Consider the following 17583-nt stretch of genomic DNA (forward strand, 5'->3'; position numbering starts at 1 on the left):
TGTACACACGATCGCATTAAATCGACATTTCAGGTTAGCCGCGCCACACCCGCTTACGCAGGTTTACACCGGGCTTAAACATTTGCCGCATTCCAATTAGAAAATATACGATACCCCATTTATATTTATGGTCATTCAAATGTCTACGCTGGCAATGCTCCATGTACACCACTCCACTTCTACATATATACACACAATTGTACCTACTGGCATGCCCATACACACATATACATATGTACATACATGCGCTCGATCGCAGAAAATATTCGGCGGGCACGAAAAATGAACAACAAACACTAGACTCCCAACGATCGCGATTTTGAACTGAAATGCTGTTCATACACTGTTCGGAGCCCCCAAAGTCTCTCGCCATGTCTAAAAGAGAATGCTCATACTCGTATGGTATGGTATATTGTACTACATACATAGAAAGTTCATGAATTCATGATCGTGCACACACACGTACACACATTCTACCAGTATACAATACGATGGGCATATGTATGCATGTGTGTTTGTATGAAATTATCAACAAAATAGCGCATTCCAATCTAAAATCACGTTTTCAATAAAGCAACACCGAGCAACGAGTATCTCGACGCTGGTAGCTGGTATTTGGGAGCAGCAACAGCAGGTATCCCAAGAAATATTCGCACCGCACCACCATTGGCGCACGGCTTGGCTCGGCTCGCCGATACGTCTCACACAAATGCACACACGCAGGCACAGTGAGGCAAAAGTGTAGCTGGCATAAACAGGTATACGAGCTAAATGCTCGATTGCTCAGCAGAGAGGGTCAGGAATCTTCGTATGGCGGAGACGGAGAAAAATTGTGGTTTCGCGGGGCGTTTGGTTCAGTTCGGTTTATGGTGCTGAGCGAAGCGGTCAAGATTTCGATAAGTTTGAGCTAAAAAATTACTTTTCTGTAAATATATACAAAAAAAATCTGAAACAAAAAAAGTATAGAGAAGGAAAGAAACTCACCAGAAATGTTCCGCAAGATATATAGGAATACGTGAAGTGAAGTTATCAGTGGTTACAAAGATACTTGAGCGTTTGAGTGGAAAAAGTTAGCGAAATAAATGAATTAAAGTTGGGCAAACGGAGAAGATACGACAAAGCGTAACAACTTGACAGTTTCTTCATGCTGATTTAGCCAAATTAGTGAGCTGAAATACCGTGTCGAAAGAAAGTATGTTTTCATGTCGAAATTACACGAATATGTTAGTTCATATGTATGTACGGATATATGTATATACTAAATAAGTATAACTGTGGATAAATATGCGAATAATTTCAGCAAATTGTGGAATGTTTAAATTAGTGATAAGTGATCTCACAGCATTTGCGTTCGAGACGAAAGGCAACGGCGGTCGACTTGGAAGTGTTTTGCGATCGTTTCATAGATTATTTGGATACTAATTACTTATACTCATAGTTACATGCATGTACGTATGTATGTATGTATGTACAATATGTAGATATTCAAGTATATATGTATGTATATGTGTGTGTTGGTATGAATTTATGAGGTGGTTGTGCAAAGTTCGCTTACTAATCAGTCAAGAATGTGCCATATTAATACTCGGCGATACTTGTGACCAACACAACAATTGAACGACAACAACAACAGCAATAATGAAAATAAAAATGATAATCAAAATAAGTGAAAAAGCAATTGAGATTTCGTTGATCGTATGCAATGATTATTAAGCTCCCATGAATTGTGGGGTGCCATGCTTTTATTGCATGAACGGCGGTCATTTCGATTGAGTGCGGTGAATGTGCTGTTATTTTACAACAATCTGTATACAAAAAACAACAAATGGTTATAATGCAAATACCATATAATATGCATACATACGTACATATGTATAGTATGTATGTATGTGCATACAAGTAAGAGCTTTGCAATTGCTCTGCACCGTGGTGTTCTGGTTAGAAATGATTGTGACAATGGGGAAAGAAATCCAATAGAATCTAGTTGAAAATCCACGTTGCGTTCTCTAGATACGCACTCACATAGCAGACGCACCCATACTCGCGCACACACACACACAGATGCACTCAAAGGCGCTCACAAGCCCCAACGATGGCGAAGACGCCAGAAATCGCGCGCCACTCCACGATCGGTTCGGTTCCTCAGCGCACAGATATATCTATGTGCGTGCGTGTGTGTGTGCGGTTGGAGTTTTGAGCCGCGGTGATTCTCTCGCATTCGGTTTTCAAGTGCTGACTGATAAAAGGGGTGTGTGTGTGCATGTTTGTCGTTATCTCTTTCTGTGTGTGCTCATGTAAAAAGTCGACGAAACGGCGCAATGGAGAATAGAGGCACATCGAAGTACAACAAAAATGGCATGACATTCTTTCGAGCAACAACAAAATATATGCGAATTGAGATAGCAACGGCCGAAGCAATAACAACAATGCAATGCAGGAAAATAACAACGAACGCTATCGAAGAGAAGATTTAATAAGGCGAATAGCAACGATTGCTGCAGCGAGAGAATGGGCAACATTTGTACTCCCGCATTCCGTGCATGCACCGGTGTGTGTGTGTGTGTATGTGTACTTAAATCCTTCTCAAGATTGCTTACCCTGCAGTAGTGCCAGTAATCTCTATATGCACCACCAGCACCCTCCGCAACAACAACAATGCTGACCAATTTTCATTTAATAAATTCGATGGCAAAATTTGCCTTTTCATTGCTGAAGCAGCCGAATTCTTTGTGTGTCTGCTAGCCGCCGGCCACTGGTGTGATAATCGTGGGTGGGTGTTGGATCACTCATTTAATTCAACAACCGTACATACATATGTGTGTACCTGGGTCATATGTATGTGTTTGTTGAATGAAATTGCGTTTGCCTCAATTAGACACTAAGTCAATTGGAATGCGAGCCGAACGGAAAGACAATAAAGCGTCTACAAATCGTCGATAGGAGAATGTACAAACACTTAAACACACACTTTCATACATATACACAGATAAAGGGATACAAAAGTACAAAAGTGTCAATCGAGTTTTTCATAGAAAGGTGAAATCAACACACAACACACCCATTTGCTCTAACGTTTTTAATTAAAGTGGTTTTTATTTCAATGGGAAATGCTAAATTTGTGCTAATGTACATTTTATATACATACCTACGTACATATATGTATGTATAATGCAGTATTTACCACACATATGTAATATAAAGGCAAAGAAACGGATTTTGCAGTGAAATGATAAGCAAAAATGTTGAAATGCATGCGAAGATGAAAATACGAGTATTTATTCCAAAAAAAAATAATAATTAGTAATATAAGTATTAATATAAACTGTAGTTTATTCCAACTCCGAATTAAATAAATTATTGTGCACGAATACATGTAAATATGCGTGTAAATGTTCTTCGTAGAAAATATAAAAAGGAGACCGAAACCCCTTTTAATCAGGTGTTTATATTTATCCGCAGTTGTTAAATATTGCAAATGGCAGCCATTAGCAGAATTTGGCGGCAAACACAGTCGTTTTAGGTGTCGTTTAATAAGTGGAGGTAAGCCCTGAATAACACATGCGTATGTACATACAACCAACTCCACCTCCTTAACAAGAGATTTCATGTTGCTTTAGTTGGATTTAGCCGATACGCGAGCAAGTCAATTTTAATATTTTTAATTGGCATTTTACTCTGATTTAAGTCTCGCAAACGGTCCAAACGTTTCGTTGGCCGGGCTTCCTCTTGCATTATATCCAACTGAAGGTCATACACGAACAAATACGTAATTATTAGCATTTAAATGTTCTAATGAACGGTAGAGCCGAGAACAATAGCCTGAGATTTCAGGGGTTCATATATGTGCTACGCATGTAATTTAATATCAATGAAACGAATTAAATGGTATTGAGCGGCATATTAGCCGGCCTAGCCCATCCGGCCTGTGACACGAAAACAGAGCACACCTTAACTTGGTTAAACAATACCCTCTGAACAACGTATTTATTTACACATGTTGCATTCCTTCAATCAACAGCAACAGATGCCTATGTATTTGGTTTACATTACGTAAATATGTACATATGTATCTACATACTCATATATAGACTTTGGCAGATATTTTAAAGCTCAATTTAACGCCAGTTTTAAAAACCCGTGCATTCACATAAGCTTTACGTCCACTTTGGGATGTGCAACTTGGTGTCTGACTGTGGAACTACGGCTATTATAGGTAGCTCTGCTCCGCGGAAGTACACTCATATTAGATATTGCTTACTTTGAGTCGACGGCTTTTAGAAAAAGTGTTTTTTTTTTGTGATATTTATAATCCACTAAACGCTAACGCACTCAACAAAAGTTAATACTTTGATATTGGGTATTGATTTCTTAACATCTCTAATAATGTAATAAGGGCACGTGTGCGTGAATATGTTTCTTTACATACTTACTTACGTACTTACATACATAAATGCATGTAAATTTACAAATACTTTATGTATGTACGCGATACGGAAATTTCACTTATCAATAACAAAAGACTTAAGCGACGAACCTTAACAAATGCAACTTCGAGCGATGGTCTCAAAGAAAGTTACACGTAAGAAGCCATACCTACACACACACACCTATGCATACGTAAAGATATATTCGTGCATATAAATTAATTATTTTAAGTTATTATTCAACGAATATGGACACCAACACCAAGGAGACAATAGCAAACGGCGAGCTGTTGAAGTTATACACATGTAAATATGTATTAACTGCTAAATATGCTTTATAGCTCCGGTTATTTGAAAATATGCCCGGGAAAAGATTTGAAGTGAAAGAGTTGAAATAGTCGCGGAATTGGTTCTAATAAATTTAGAAATCGATGAAGCAGGAGGCGTTAAAAAGGTGTTATAGTAGTAGTCAGGGAAGGTAGTATCAGGCTTTGATTCTTCTTCTTCTTATATTTATTGGCGTAGAAACCAATTAAGCTTAAAACCGAGTCTCATTCGAGGCTGTTGTGTGCTTGAGGCTTTGATTAAATTATTTATTTCTATGAACTTGTGCTTATCAGCGTAGCAGGCGCTTGGCGGGCACGTGATCTCTTCTTCGGTGGTTCATAGTGATCGTCTGTCTTCTCCCCTTTGTAAATATACTTAAATTCTTACTTTTTTACAATGAAATCTCCTGCTTAGAAAATAAAATCTCAAAAACAACAACCACAATATATATGCACCACACACTCTCTAAGCGTTTTCCCATATTTAAAGTATTCAGCTATTTGATATGCACACCCTACATACATACATATTTAACCAACCACATCAGTAATAACATTAATTTTCTTGAATTTGCTTGCTTACAGAAAGATATTTCGGAAGGGCTTGTTGCATTTAAGTAATGATGCAGCATGCGAGCGTTTTGCACTGTCAGCGCGCCTTTAGAAGTTTGCGCGTCATCGGCCGAACAACTATCACCAGGATCACGCTTTTTGGCCCTAAGGTAGGTGGATATCTCAAACTCTTGCTTTTTTAGTCTTCCACTATCAATACTCGTATAAAGCACATTCTAACTTGATATGTCGATATGCTTCTTTGCAGACTTTTGGGAAATCAGCAACCCAAAACTTTATACTTCCTAGTCGATGCAAAGAGTCGGGTGAGAGAAGTGTACACACAAACATGCCTACATTTTGCAGCACAAGGCATGCTCGATACAGAATTGTTCGGTTTGGCGGTGCTCATCGGTAAGTTTCACTTATACACATCACATCACACCTATCCTCCACATAATAAGTACATGAGTATGAGTATATGAAAATGATTTTTTGTCTATCGATTATTCGAAATTTTTCAATTATTAGAATAGATGCCGAGTTCTGTATAAGTAGTTAAGGTTTCAGAATTTTCAACAGTCCCATCTTATCTAAACCGTATTGATGAACAACAAAAAGTCTTTTAATAAAATCATAATTGAAATATTATTTTCAGATGAAAATTATAGTATAAAAAACACCAAGTAATTTTCAATTATGCGTTTACATATTTACATACTGAATATAGTATATACTTTTCACCCTTCGAATAATTTTCTATTTGCTCCCTATGAAAGTCATTTAATAGGATATTTTTATGTTCCACACACACATATATGTATGTAGGTATATATATGAGCGACAAATGACACGCGCATGTAATCAATGCTTTATTTATCATATTTGTTTTTGTTCAACCAAAAATGTTGCAAGTTGCAAGTGTTGTGCTTCTGAAGCACGTTGCCACCGATGCGCTGCATTCCTGTATCTGTGCAATGGCCGTACTTTTACCACAGCAAGCTGCATGCTGCATGCTGCCGCTACCATAGCATTCGAATTCAGCTTTAAGCTAAGGATTGGTGGCGAACGTCACAGATATGAGCGTAAGTGTGTTGCACCAACAACCAGCCATGGCTGTACAAGCATGTGTATGTGAGTGGATGTGCACATTTACATCTACAGACCTTCTTCCAAGTGGTACCTACATATATCCTCACTGACGCTCCGCCACTATCTGCGCCTTATAATCGCCGCAATCGTTGCAGTCACAGTGGAAACCAACTGCCTACAGTCTACAGCCAGTTTGGTCAACATTCCTAAGCTGTTTCGCGATTTGTATTTATGTTCCTGTCTTCATTCTGTTTTCAATGTACATACATGTATAGCTGCTACTTCTACATATTGCCGGTCTGCCTGCCTGCATTTATGGTTTCACGATTTTGTTCTTGCGGCTCAGAGGTGTGCGTCCATTCTCTTTCGTTTTCCGAGCATGTAGCTACGGCTGCTGCTTCTGCGGCGCGGCTACTGGTTGTGTTGGCAACAGAGCGTCCGCAACGCCGCCGCCGTCGTAGTCGACAATTCAACAACCACCACCAGCAACGACTATCGTCCAACGACCATCAGCCATCGGACGTCCGTCCGTGTGCCTGAGCGCTCTCGTGTTATGGCAATGCGCGCAACTGCTACCTGAATTACTGAACACGCGTCTTGTGTCCGCTGCCAATTGCCAGTTTTGTCCCCTTGCCTTAGCCCCGACTGCCCTTGGCCTTCCACTTGCCGCCGTCACTCCATCATTCCACCGCACACCGCTTGCCGCCGGCTGTTGCTGCATTCCTCACACACGCCGAGCTGTGGACGTTGCTTCGTAATACCTCACCATCGCCGTGCTCACTTGCTGGCTGCTTTATTGAACAATATTTGTTGTGTCTTTAGCATTTTTATGTGTTTCTGCTTTTTATGAAGCATTTTTGTGGAGCTTTTTGAATCAGTGACTGTTTTTCTTGCCTTAACCAGGCACACCAGCAACTGGCAACTGGCATAAGCGTATGCATACGGGTTAAGATGAGAACATACACACGCACATACATTTATATATGTATAGTAGGTTTGTGTGTATATGTGTGTATGTGGTCACATACCAAAGGATGGATCTCTAGAATTAATGAGGTAAAATAAGCATCGGGTTGTGTCTGCGACCCTTCTCCGCCACTGCATTTGTCCAAGTAACATCGCTGCATCGTAAACACCAACCAAATGCATTGCTCAAAGCTACAACAATAACAAGCCTCCAATGGCCGCTCAATCTGCCGTGCTTGCCGGCTGCTACGGTGTTGCATAGTTGAGCTGCTTGCTTGCTGGGCTAGGCGACGTTGGTGCGTTGTAATCACCTTTTCAAAATACTGGTTTATGTTTATTAGTTTTATTTTTTCATACCTTATCGGACGCTGCACTTGTCGATAAGGTATCAGTATGGTTACCCGCGGCCCCTCACCCATTGACCACTTCTCATGAGTAAGCAGCGCTTGTGTTAAATCTCTGCAAGAGACAACACAGTGATTCGCTAAGGCATCGAACATATCGGAACTTCTTTTATTTAAAAATTACAACTTAAAATATTGGAAGTAATGGAGTTGTTGTAATAGTTCTGTGATAATGATATCTGAATCTTTTGTCACGGTCAAAGGAGTCTTTAGGAAATTCGTTAAGACGCAAGCATATTTTGTTTCGTTTTTAAAAATTTGAGACATTTCATCATGAATTATTGCTTTGAGAATAGATCCGAAGAGCATCGAAACGCCTTTTGGGAAAGCTTTTTACAACTACCCAAAAATCAATCAATTTTATTGGAATCCTAACATCACAAGCTTAGAAAAATGTATCTAACCTTGAGATACACTAACCACACACCCAATTAGAATTTAGTACTGTTTAGTAGTATATAAATATCCAATCCAATCCTCTGGCACACAATGAACTATTGAATTATAGTACATCACTTTGTGGAGAACAGAATCATCTTATTCATACATATGCACATCTGCGAGTGATAAGGCAACAGAAGGAAAGACCTTAAAATATAATATTTTATATGTAAATATCAAAAGCAGCAGCAGAAGGTAACCGCTGCCAACGTCTGAAAGAGGTATACCAAATATCTCAAGTTGAAGCCATGAGAGAGGAATTTTAATTTCCGATGTTTATCGGTTGCACGCGATCGCCAGCTACAAAACCAAACTAAAATTGACTAATGAAAATCAAGAAAAATATAAAAACCGAATAAAAACAATAACGACCGCAACAAGGATATAAAATATTATGTTGTTAGTGTTGTTGTTGTTGTTGCTATTGTCGAATCTTCTTTAGTCGCCACTATCTTGACTGCCGCTACCTGCCGATAATGATTATGCACCATTAACAATAAATGGAAGAGAAAATGCCGATGTTGGTATGTGGCGATTGCGAAAACAACAAGAATCATGGAAGCACACACACAGCAACACGCAGCAGAGGACGCGACTCCATCCATACATTCAAAGAAGATATGATAATAATTTACAAAAAAAAGTACGGAACAAATAAAATAAAATTGAAATATGTACGTATGTATATAAAAACACGAACTGTCCGACGTAAGAAATAGTAACAAAACAAAGTAAAAAATATAGCATTTCATACCAAACAACTATTTTCGATGATAAAAAACGAAGGAACACACATACACGCTCGGTTGGACATGCATATATACAAATGCAAGACGCAGCAAATGCTAAGAGGTGTAAGTAAATGCCACGAAAAGAAATTCAAATTCCAGCCAAACCCGCGGAATCAGTAAAATAAATATAAAAAACGGCTTATGCATCTGTACATATGTATGTATATACATATGTATAGTATATACACTTCCATTCGGGTAGATGCCATGTACAGCATGTGTGTGTATATGTAGGTAGTGCATGCTCTCAGACAGGAATGCTGAAATGGTCAATTCATACTCACAAACATACGCCGGGCGATGAACGATTGCACGATGCAGCTGCTTTCCGACAGCTTCACTACGCCATGGCATAGTCTGTGCTTGGTTCAAGTAGGGTAGCAGACGGACGGGGCTAGATTTGGGCCCTGTTGCGAAAATGAAGCGTTCAAAAGTAAAGAAATCGAAATTAAAGCTTGTCTCAGAACTCCAATATATCTTACTCGCACATTCTCTATTCACCGGCCTAATTAACAGAATATTCCCCGATAAAAGCCGAATCATTTCAATCATTAGAGAATATTTTAGAAAAAATTCAAACAAAAAACTATTTTTAATATGAAAAACTTGTGAATGCCTAATAATTGATATTTATTCCAATTACAGATGGCGAATACATGTTTGCGGATCCGGAGAGCAAACTCTCCAAATACGGCCCGAAAAGTTGGCGCTCATCACACACACACGTAAGTTGATGACATGTTTTTCGATTTATTTTATGTTAATTAAATTGTATATTTCTAGGGCCTCGACGCAAATGGACGACCTCTCCTGGAATTACACTTCCGTGTTCAATTTTATATCGAGAGCCCGTTTATATTGAAAGATGAGATATCCCGCCATAATTACTACCTGCAATTAAAACACAATGCTCTACAACGGGAAACGCCTAAAGAATATTCAGAACAGTCAATGATATTGCTCGCCGGATTAGCATTACAAGCTGATTTAGGCGATGCACCAAATTCAACACAAACGAGTGGAGGCACAACTTTAAAATCCTTATTATTGAGAGAAAGCAATTATGGTGGACCCATGGAGTGTAACCACCTAAGCCAGCTTTCTCCACATGCTACAAATTCCACAGTCAATACAAGTGAAGTCTCAAACCTAACAGCAAAAAATACCGACATAACGGAAAAGACAGCTTTACCGAAAACTGAACCGGCAACTGGAATTGTAACGACATTGCCGAAAATCAACAAAACTCCAGGCAATGATAATGACCGTGTTCTTCGACTGTCCAATTTTCTAAGCACAAAAAATGTCACAACTTCATCAGCAAATACGGATCCACAAGAACTAAATAGACCAAAATCGTCCACATCAGTTTTCCCTATCAGTGGGAGTTTAAAGCGTAGTCTTGGAGCTATGGCCGCCTCGTTTTCAGCCTCGTCGTCGATGTCTTCTATAAATCGTGAATGTTCTTCCAGCACCCCACCAACAACGTCGACCTCTTCGAGCACCTCTCTTTCCGCGCTGGCTCATACGTCGACGAACATCTCTACAAAGGAATATTTTAACTTCAATGATTATCTGCCTGCTGAGCTACGCACGACTTGGGCAATGAGTGCTTTACAGGCCTGTCATCGCGAATATCGTGGCATGTCAACGGCCGACGCAGAGCTTCATTACATTCAGCAAGCCAGTCTTGTGCATGAGTGCGTCAATGCGCACATTTTCAGGATGCGTTCTACGAAAAACGAAAATGGTTTGGGCAGTTCGTGGTTTGTGGTTTATTCAAAGGGCATAAAAATTTTCAGTTCCTTTGAAAATCCTCAGCAACAAACCACATTCTTATGGCCTAGCATTACCAAGCTATCGTTCGAGCGGAAAAAGTTCGAAATTCGCTCTGGAGATTGCAAAATTCTGCTTTATGCTACCTCGGACGAGAAGAATAAAATGCTTTTAACACTGTGCCGTGAAACTCATCAGTTCAGCATGAAGATTGCGGCTCGTCTAAAAGAAGTCATTAAGCGTGAAGAAGAGGAGAGTGATTGTCTTCATGCTTGCTACACATATTCACGCAGTTTACACTTGCCATACAAAAATAAAAGTGACCAGCGCATATCCGTAATTTCGAGCACTAGCTCTAACACCACTTCAGGCATAGTGAGTGACCGCGTTCATTCTGAAGATGAAGTTGAAATCATGATAAACACACCACCTGTACCAATTGCGGCACCGTCCACAGAGAGTCTAGCATTGGCCCATTTACTTGATCATCCGAGCATTAGTAGACAGACATCATCCGTGGGTGAGGTCTCATTGAAAGATTTGGAGGAGCAATTAGCGGCGCTATCCGTACGTCAGGAACGTAAAAAGCAACACTCGAATTCCGCAAACTCCGGTGATGAATCACCAGACCGAAGTCACAACTCAGCGGGAAACTCTTCCAGTAGCAGTTCCAATCAGGCATCGCAACGAGCAGCGGACTCTTCCACTGCCACTGACTCGCCCAATTCGCAGCACAACATTGGTTCCCAGTGCTCATCGACTTGTAGTACTGTCGTGGTTTTACCCAACTCAGACTCTACAAATAATACGTTAACATCGTTGGCGGTGAATTCCATAATCAATTCAACTCCAATGCAGCGCCGAAATTCAACGTCCAGTAGCCTTGAACTGGGCTTTAGTCACACCGCTCAAAATTCCATCCTCAGTGAAGCAGAATCAACTTGTATTGAACACGATTTTGCATCTTCCAGTCGCGATGAAAACGAGAGCGTTTCTGGTGTATATACATTGGCCCACGGTGCTCCACCCACTGAAACTTCAGGTGTATACACAATGCATAGTAGCGAAATGACCGGACAATCGTCTGAGATGGCCGAGTCTGAGAAGAGCTCCCATTATGGAATAAGTATTTTTCAGCCGACCAAAGTGGAAGCGAATGTCAATAATTTGCATGAAAGTCATCCCAATTTGGACTCAGTCGATGGTGGTAATTACCATGGCAAACGCATTAAGAATGAAGAGTTCCGTTTACGCTCAGACTCTAATGTAAGCACAAGTGGTTCCTTCCGAGGAGATGGCAGCGACCCAACCGACAATAAGCACAATCTTCTTTCTGCAGAGGAATTGACCGACTTAATAGTTGGTCGCGGCACATATCCCAATCGTAAGACGGTGTCAAGTACATTAGATTCGGACTGCGATTATGTTACCTTGCCGTTGCCCATCAAAGGGGAATCATACATTCAGGGGCATCAAGATACTGCCCCAACCGATGATGATAATGTTGAAGATTTAATTAACGATTTAATACCGACGGATCCTCCAGCACCCCCACTACGTATCGACAGCAATAACATGAAGCATACAACGAATTTAGCGGGCCTTGGCAATTTACCAATGCGTTCTCCACCGCCATATCACGCACGACATGAAAAAACTGGTCTTTGTGGGCCTCCAATATGTTCTCCCTTAACACAAAAACCTAGCAATAATATCAAAAGCATTACAGTTGCTACAACTTTTTCCAAAGTGCCATCGCCAATCATTCCAAATGAGGTAAACACAAATCCAGTGGGTACATCAATATCACGTGCATCCATTCCAACGGCACCAGCCGTTCGACGTCGTGACCCTCCACCATATCCGTCATCGGATAAACCGCGACCCACGTCGCTGGTATCAGTAGAATCCAGCACCTCTTCTCTCAATCATTCCAGCAGTGTTCTTTCTTCGGTTGCCGGATCTATGAGCTCTTTAAAAACGGAAGAAATTACTGCTCGTTTCATTACCACTCGACCACAAATAAACATTCTTAAAGCCCATACCAGTGTAATTAGTGATAATCAGAAGCCTAGTTATGCTGCTCCGACGCATTGCTCATCGTCTGCGTCCACAACAGGTTCCATTTCCAGCCAACACATGTCAAGCCACCTCTCACAGCATTCTGTCCACAACTCTCACTACATCAGTGCGTCGCAGGTTTCACTAAACGCCAACAATCCTCCGGCTTCAGCGACAAGACAATCATCCATATCTGCTGCGGCAATGGCACATGCTGCGGCTGCTGCTGTTGCTGCCACCGGAGCAGGCGTCATCCCAAGCACAATTGGTATACCAATTGTTCCTTATAGATTGCATGGCGGACACAGCAGCATGTCATCGTTGCATCAGCAACCACCACCACCACCGCCTCCTTATCCAGAAATTAAACCGACTCCACGAACGTGTGTTATATTACCAGTGATCAAGCATCGACAATTTTTACCACCACCACCCCCCAATATACCACGTCAACCGCCACCACCACCCCCACCATCACAACCAGGAGTTTATGGTAATCAGCTAGCACGCAAACAACTCGAACTGTACCAGCAACAGCTCTATAGCGACGTTGACTATGTTATATACCCGATCCAAGATCCTGCAGTGAGTCAGCAAGAGTATTTAGATGCTAAACAAAGTTCAATATATGCGGCCATGGCACAAGCACCACCCCAACCACTCCCGCATCACCATCAGTACTTAGCTTATCACACAGGCAGGGCACATGTTGGATCTTGGGAGACATGTAAGGGACACGCGATCTATCGAAGCACACCTTACTTGCCATTAGCCTTATCCACACATTCTCGTTACGCGTCGACCCAGAATTTATCAGACACATATGTACAACTACCAAGCACATATTCGCCGCTTTACAGTCCATCCATGGCCAGCTTATGCTCTACGTATGAGCCACCTCCACCGCCTCCACTACATCCTGCCGCATTGACAGTACCCAGTACGGGGGCAACAAATTTATTTGCGCGTTCACGTTCACGTTCAGATGACAATATATTAAATTCAATTGACTCACTTCCAAAGATGAAACGCATGCCTCCTCCCCCACCACCACCATATGTAAACAGACGCTTAAAGAAACCACCGATACCTACACCATCTGAAAAGCCGCCACCAAGTGAGTATCATCAATGATAATTACTAAAACTGTAGTTTCGTATAATTTTAATAAGTATTCCTTTCACAGTTCCCTCAAAACCAACTGCAACCAGTACTGTATCGGCCAAACGTTCATCGACGATCCGCAATCACTTGCCGCCAAGGAAACCGCCCACATTAAATACCAATCAGAGTGTCAACAATATGACCCGCACTTCCAGCGGTGCGCAATGGGCGGGCGAACGGCCAAAACCGAACCCCATATCGTATAATGGCGGCAGTATCTTAGCACATCTTCAAGCAAGTGCGGCGGCTGCCCATCGACAAGCTATCACATCTGCTGGAAACATCAAGTCGAAAGAAACCAACGGCGACAATGTGAATGTCGGTCACGGAAACAATGCCCCTACTAATCCACTCGATATTGCTGTACTGCGTGAAAAAAGCAAACACTTGGATTTACCACTTATATCTGCGCTCTGCAACGATCAGTCATTACTAAAACAGACCAAAGTATTTGCCGCTTCAAAAGCGAATCGCACATCTACAACTGTTGCAATGCGGAGTGTAAACGCCAATGCAGCATCCACAAGCAGTGGCCGAGGCTCAACGGTGTCTGCAAATCAAATCAACAACAGCAAATCGATGCATAAGAACTTGACAACTAATACTGAAGCTTTCGTTGCAAATGAGGCGGCAAATGCGACAGCTTCGTCATCAGCTGTGGTCTCGGCCGGGACATCAACAAGCACAACAATGCCAACGCAAAGCACTACACTTTCTGCAAACACCAGCACGAAAAGCACAACCTCAACATCATCGACACTGCAACTGGTCTCCGGAAAAGGCCGAAAGTCAGTGGGAAGCCATCGCCATCCCAATGACAAACTTCCACCTCTACCCATGCAAATGGCAGAGGCAAATAACTATGTCATGGATCCAGCAATTATGAAGCACCATAAAAGCTACAATTCTTAAATTTGAAATCTATAATGACTCCAGTTGCCAACAACCTTTCAAACAGAGTTAAAATAAGACTCCGAATGGAAACGCAAAACTTTGCAAAAAAGCTAGGGTAGTTAAGTATGGAAGAGTAAACGTTAAAACTGACGGCTCTTTCTAACACACCGGCGAGTGGCACTAGGCTAATATATGTAAATGCAATTTGGCACTTGGTGCACCCAGTCCATCACAAAGCTGAAACAAAAGAGGTATGCATAAGTACAGGAGGCGTAAGATCTTTTGCGATTTCTTTTGTTCAGGTGTTACTTTCTATTCCTAAATGAAAATCACGCCAAACGTCGACTATACATAGAATAACGAAGTAAATAATCCTCACGGAAAGTTTCTCTACGAAAAGTCACAGTGTCTAGGGGGAAGGTGTGCAGGCGAAGGTTTTCTCTACATACGCGTACTTATAGCAAAGGTCACGAATCTATTCATACTGGTGTGCTGATATATTTTCTCCAGGACAACATATGTATTTATACAACCATTCGTTGTCAGATTTTAATTGGGTATTTACCTAAAGATCTGATCTGAGGGTTACGCTTAATAAAACAAAGCAGGCGCTGCAGTCTTTCAATCCTATGTGGCATATATATATAAGTGCCCACTTCATACATGTAAATATGTATGTACATTAATATAAAAGCACGTAATAGCATTTGCTGGAAATCCGAAAGATATGAGTAATATCTTGGCAAAAAACTGACCTCATTTCATTTCAATTATAAAATGAAAAGAAAAACACTTTAATCTAGTCACTTTTAGAAATTCATAAAAAAAAAAACAAAAAACAAGCAAACAAAAGACAAATAGTACACAAATACTCACAATACAAGTAGAAATTGGGTATGAAGATACGAAAATATTTATTTTCGCCGTAGCACATTAAATGAAAACTTATGTCATACATGAGTTCTAATTTGTATTTATTTATTCCTTCTGTTTTATTTTAATGCATTGTTTTGTTATGCTCCTCTTCCCCACTTTTTATAAAATTGCAGTGAACAGAAGTGACTAAGCCACTACAAAGTGCATATCGATATTTTACAAATATCTGTATTAAACAAGATATTATGCACTCGCATACTATTATACGAAATCCGCCCAAACAACTGTGATCGATTTTTATTTTTTATAATTTATTTTTAATTTTTTTTTATTATTTTAATGTTTCATACATTAAAGTTTCGAAGGAATCGAAAGAGTAGAGATTCTTTACTTTTCTCTTCTTCTTTCTTCTAAAGGAGAGCAACGACTACACTATAACAGTATATAAATATGTATGTAAGTTCAACGGTGCGTGAAGTTTAGGCTTAAGCAAAGTACGAAAAACACGGAACGAACAAAACGAATCAATTTGATCGAATGACCGACTGTTGATCGTCGATTGGTTATCCAAGAGAAGCCATAAGTCAATAGTAATGCAATCTAACCTCTTTTAGTTTCTTAGCGATTAGGGTGTAATTGAGTAAATACTTTTAGTTTGCCGTATTTATGTAAAGCATATGTAAATACATATTGGAGATTTTAAATATGCAAAATGCATTTAAGTAAATATTGCCTAGACTTGCCCCACCGTACGTTATGTAGTAGGTACACATGCTTACATACATACATACATAAGTAAAGAGATACTTTTATAAGGTATATTTATAAATAAGTATGTCTTAATATTATTATTATTATTATTATTGCATTCAACAAAATGTACTTATATACATACGGTATGTTTATGGTATAGTGTGGAAAGGTAATAGGTGAAGTTTGATCTTTCTGTGTTTCAGGTCACAAAAATTTACGTAGGCTTTTCTCGTTTAAAAGTCTATAGTTAAATGTGATAAGGTGAATGAAAAACAAAAAGCGATATTTTTGCCATAATTATCTTTACAAATAATGCAGGAATATATACTACACACATACGTATTGTATTGTATAATTGGTCAATTCGCAATTCGGGATGAAATTCAATATTCCAGTCAAAGTGAATTCTGAGTGTCAGCCCAAAAGGACAATTTTCTATATCAAGCTGGTTCGTGCACAAAAGCATATGTAACTGCCTCACTAACAATTATTTTCAAAACTATTGGATGTCACAAAAAGAATGACAGAACAAGAGTCCCAAATTGTTTATTTTCCTTAAATGTATTTCATTCAACTTTTGTGTTTGTTTATTTTTATTTGTTATAAAAATTAAAAGTTTCATAAATTAAATATATTCAATAGCAATTTAAATAATACTAAACAATATGAAATTGTTATCGCATTAATAACATTATTTACATACAAACACTCACGATTGTACTGAGATGTATTATACATACATATGTTTGTTAAAAGAGAATTGTAATGAATTATTTGGCTTTTAACTTATCACCGTATACGAAAGTCGAAATCAATCAAGGTTAAAAAGGCATACTAAATTAGGTCTAAAAACATTCCCACTGTTTAGCGTAAAGTTTATTATAAATATAAATTGCAAATAAAAATTTATGAAATATACCCATACATTTGCTAAATACATTACTTTCCCCACTTGAACAAGTTCGAAATATGCAAAAAGCAGTGTATTTTGATTTATGACCGAGTTATTATTTAGGCAACGGTTCGATTCCGATCTACATACGTCACCAAGTCACCAACTTCC

General features: G+C 39.8%; 1 protein-coding gene across 3 annotated transcripts; it reads left to right on the forward strand.

Annotated features, from left to right (window-relative positions):
* The first annotated feature begins 611 nt into the window (after positions 1–611).
* Positions 612–17444, forward strand: LOC105229262 (protein expanded). 3 transcript variants are annotated; one of them, XM_019991439.3, is made up of 7 exons: positions 612–1192; positions 1301–1448; positions 5336–5472; positions 5571–5716; positions 9642–9721; positions 9780–13950; positions 14020–17444. In XM_019991439.3, exons 3-7 carry the CDS (start codon positions 5381–5383, stop codon positions 14907–14909), a joined length of 5379 nt encoding a protein of 1792 aa, XP_019846998.2. In that variant the 5' UTR covers positions 612–1192; positions 1301–1448; positions 5336–5380; the 3' UTR covers positions 14910–17444. The 3 variants fall into 3 exon arrangements, with proteins under 3 accessions (XP_019846998.2, XP_011207720.2, XP_049317289.1); XM_011209418.4 differs by lacking the exon at positions 1301–1448 and having other exon boundaries at positions 613–1192; XM_049461332.1 differs by lacking the exons at positions 612–1192; positions 1301–1448 and adding an exon at positions 3542–4579.
* The last annotated feature ends 139 nt before the right edge of the window (positions 17445–17583 follow it).

This window comes from Bactrocera dorsalis, unplaced genomic scaffold, assembly GCF_023373825.1.
Source record: "Bactrocera dorsalis isolate Fly_Bdor unplaced genomic scaffold, ASM2337382v1 BdCtg021, whole genome shotgun sequence".
NCBI classification, from domain to species: domain Eukaryota; kingdom Metazoa; phylum Arthropoda; class Insecta; order Diptera; family Tephritidae; genus Bactrocera; species Bactrocera dorsalis.

Bases quoted from the DNA above. Each gene is read 5' to 3' on its own strand.
- LOC105229262 (XM_019991439.3), top strand. From the start codon at position 5,381: ATGCGAGCGTTTTGCACTGTCAGCGCGCCTTTAGAAGTTTGCGCGTCA. The intron at 9,722-9,779 runs GTAAGTTGATGA...GTATATTTCTAG, and splicing joins GGCGCTCATCACACACACAC to GGCCTCGACGCAAATGGACG. The intron at 13,951-14,019 runs GTGAGTATCATC...TTCCTTTCACAG, and splicing joins ATCTGAAAAGCCGCCACCAA to TTCCCTCAAAACCAACTGCA.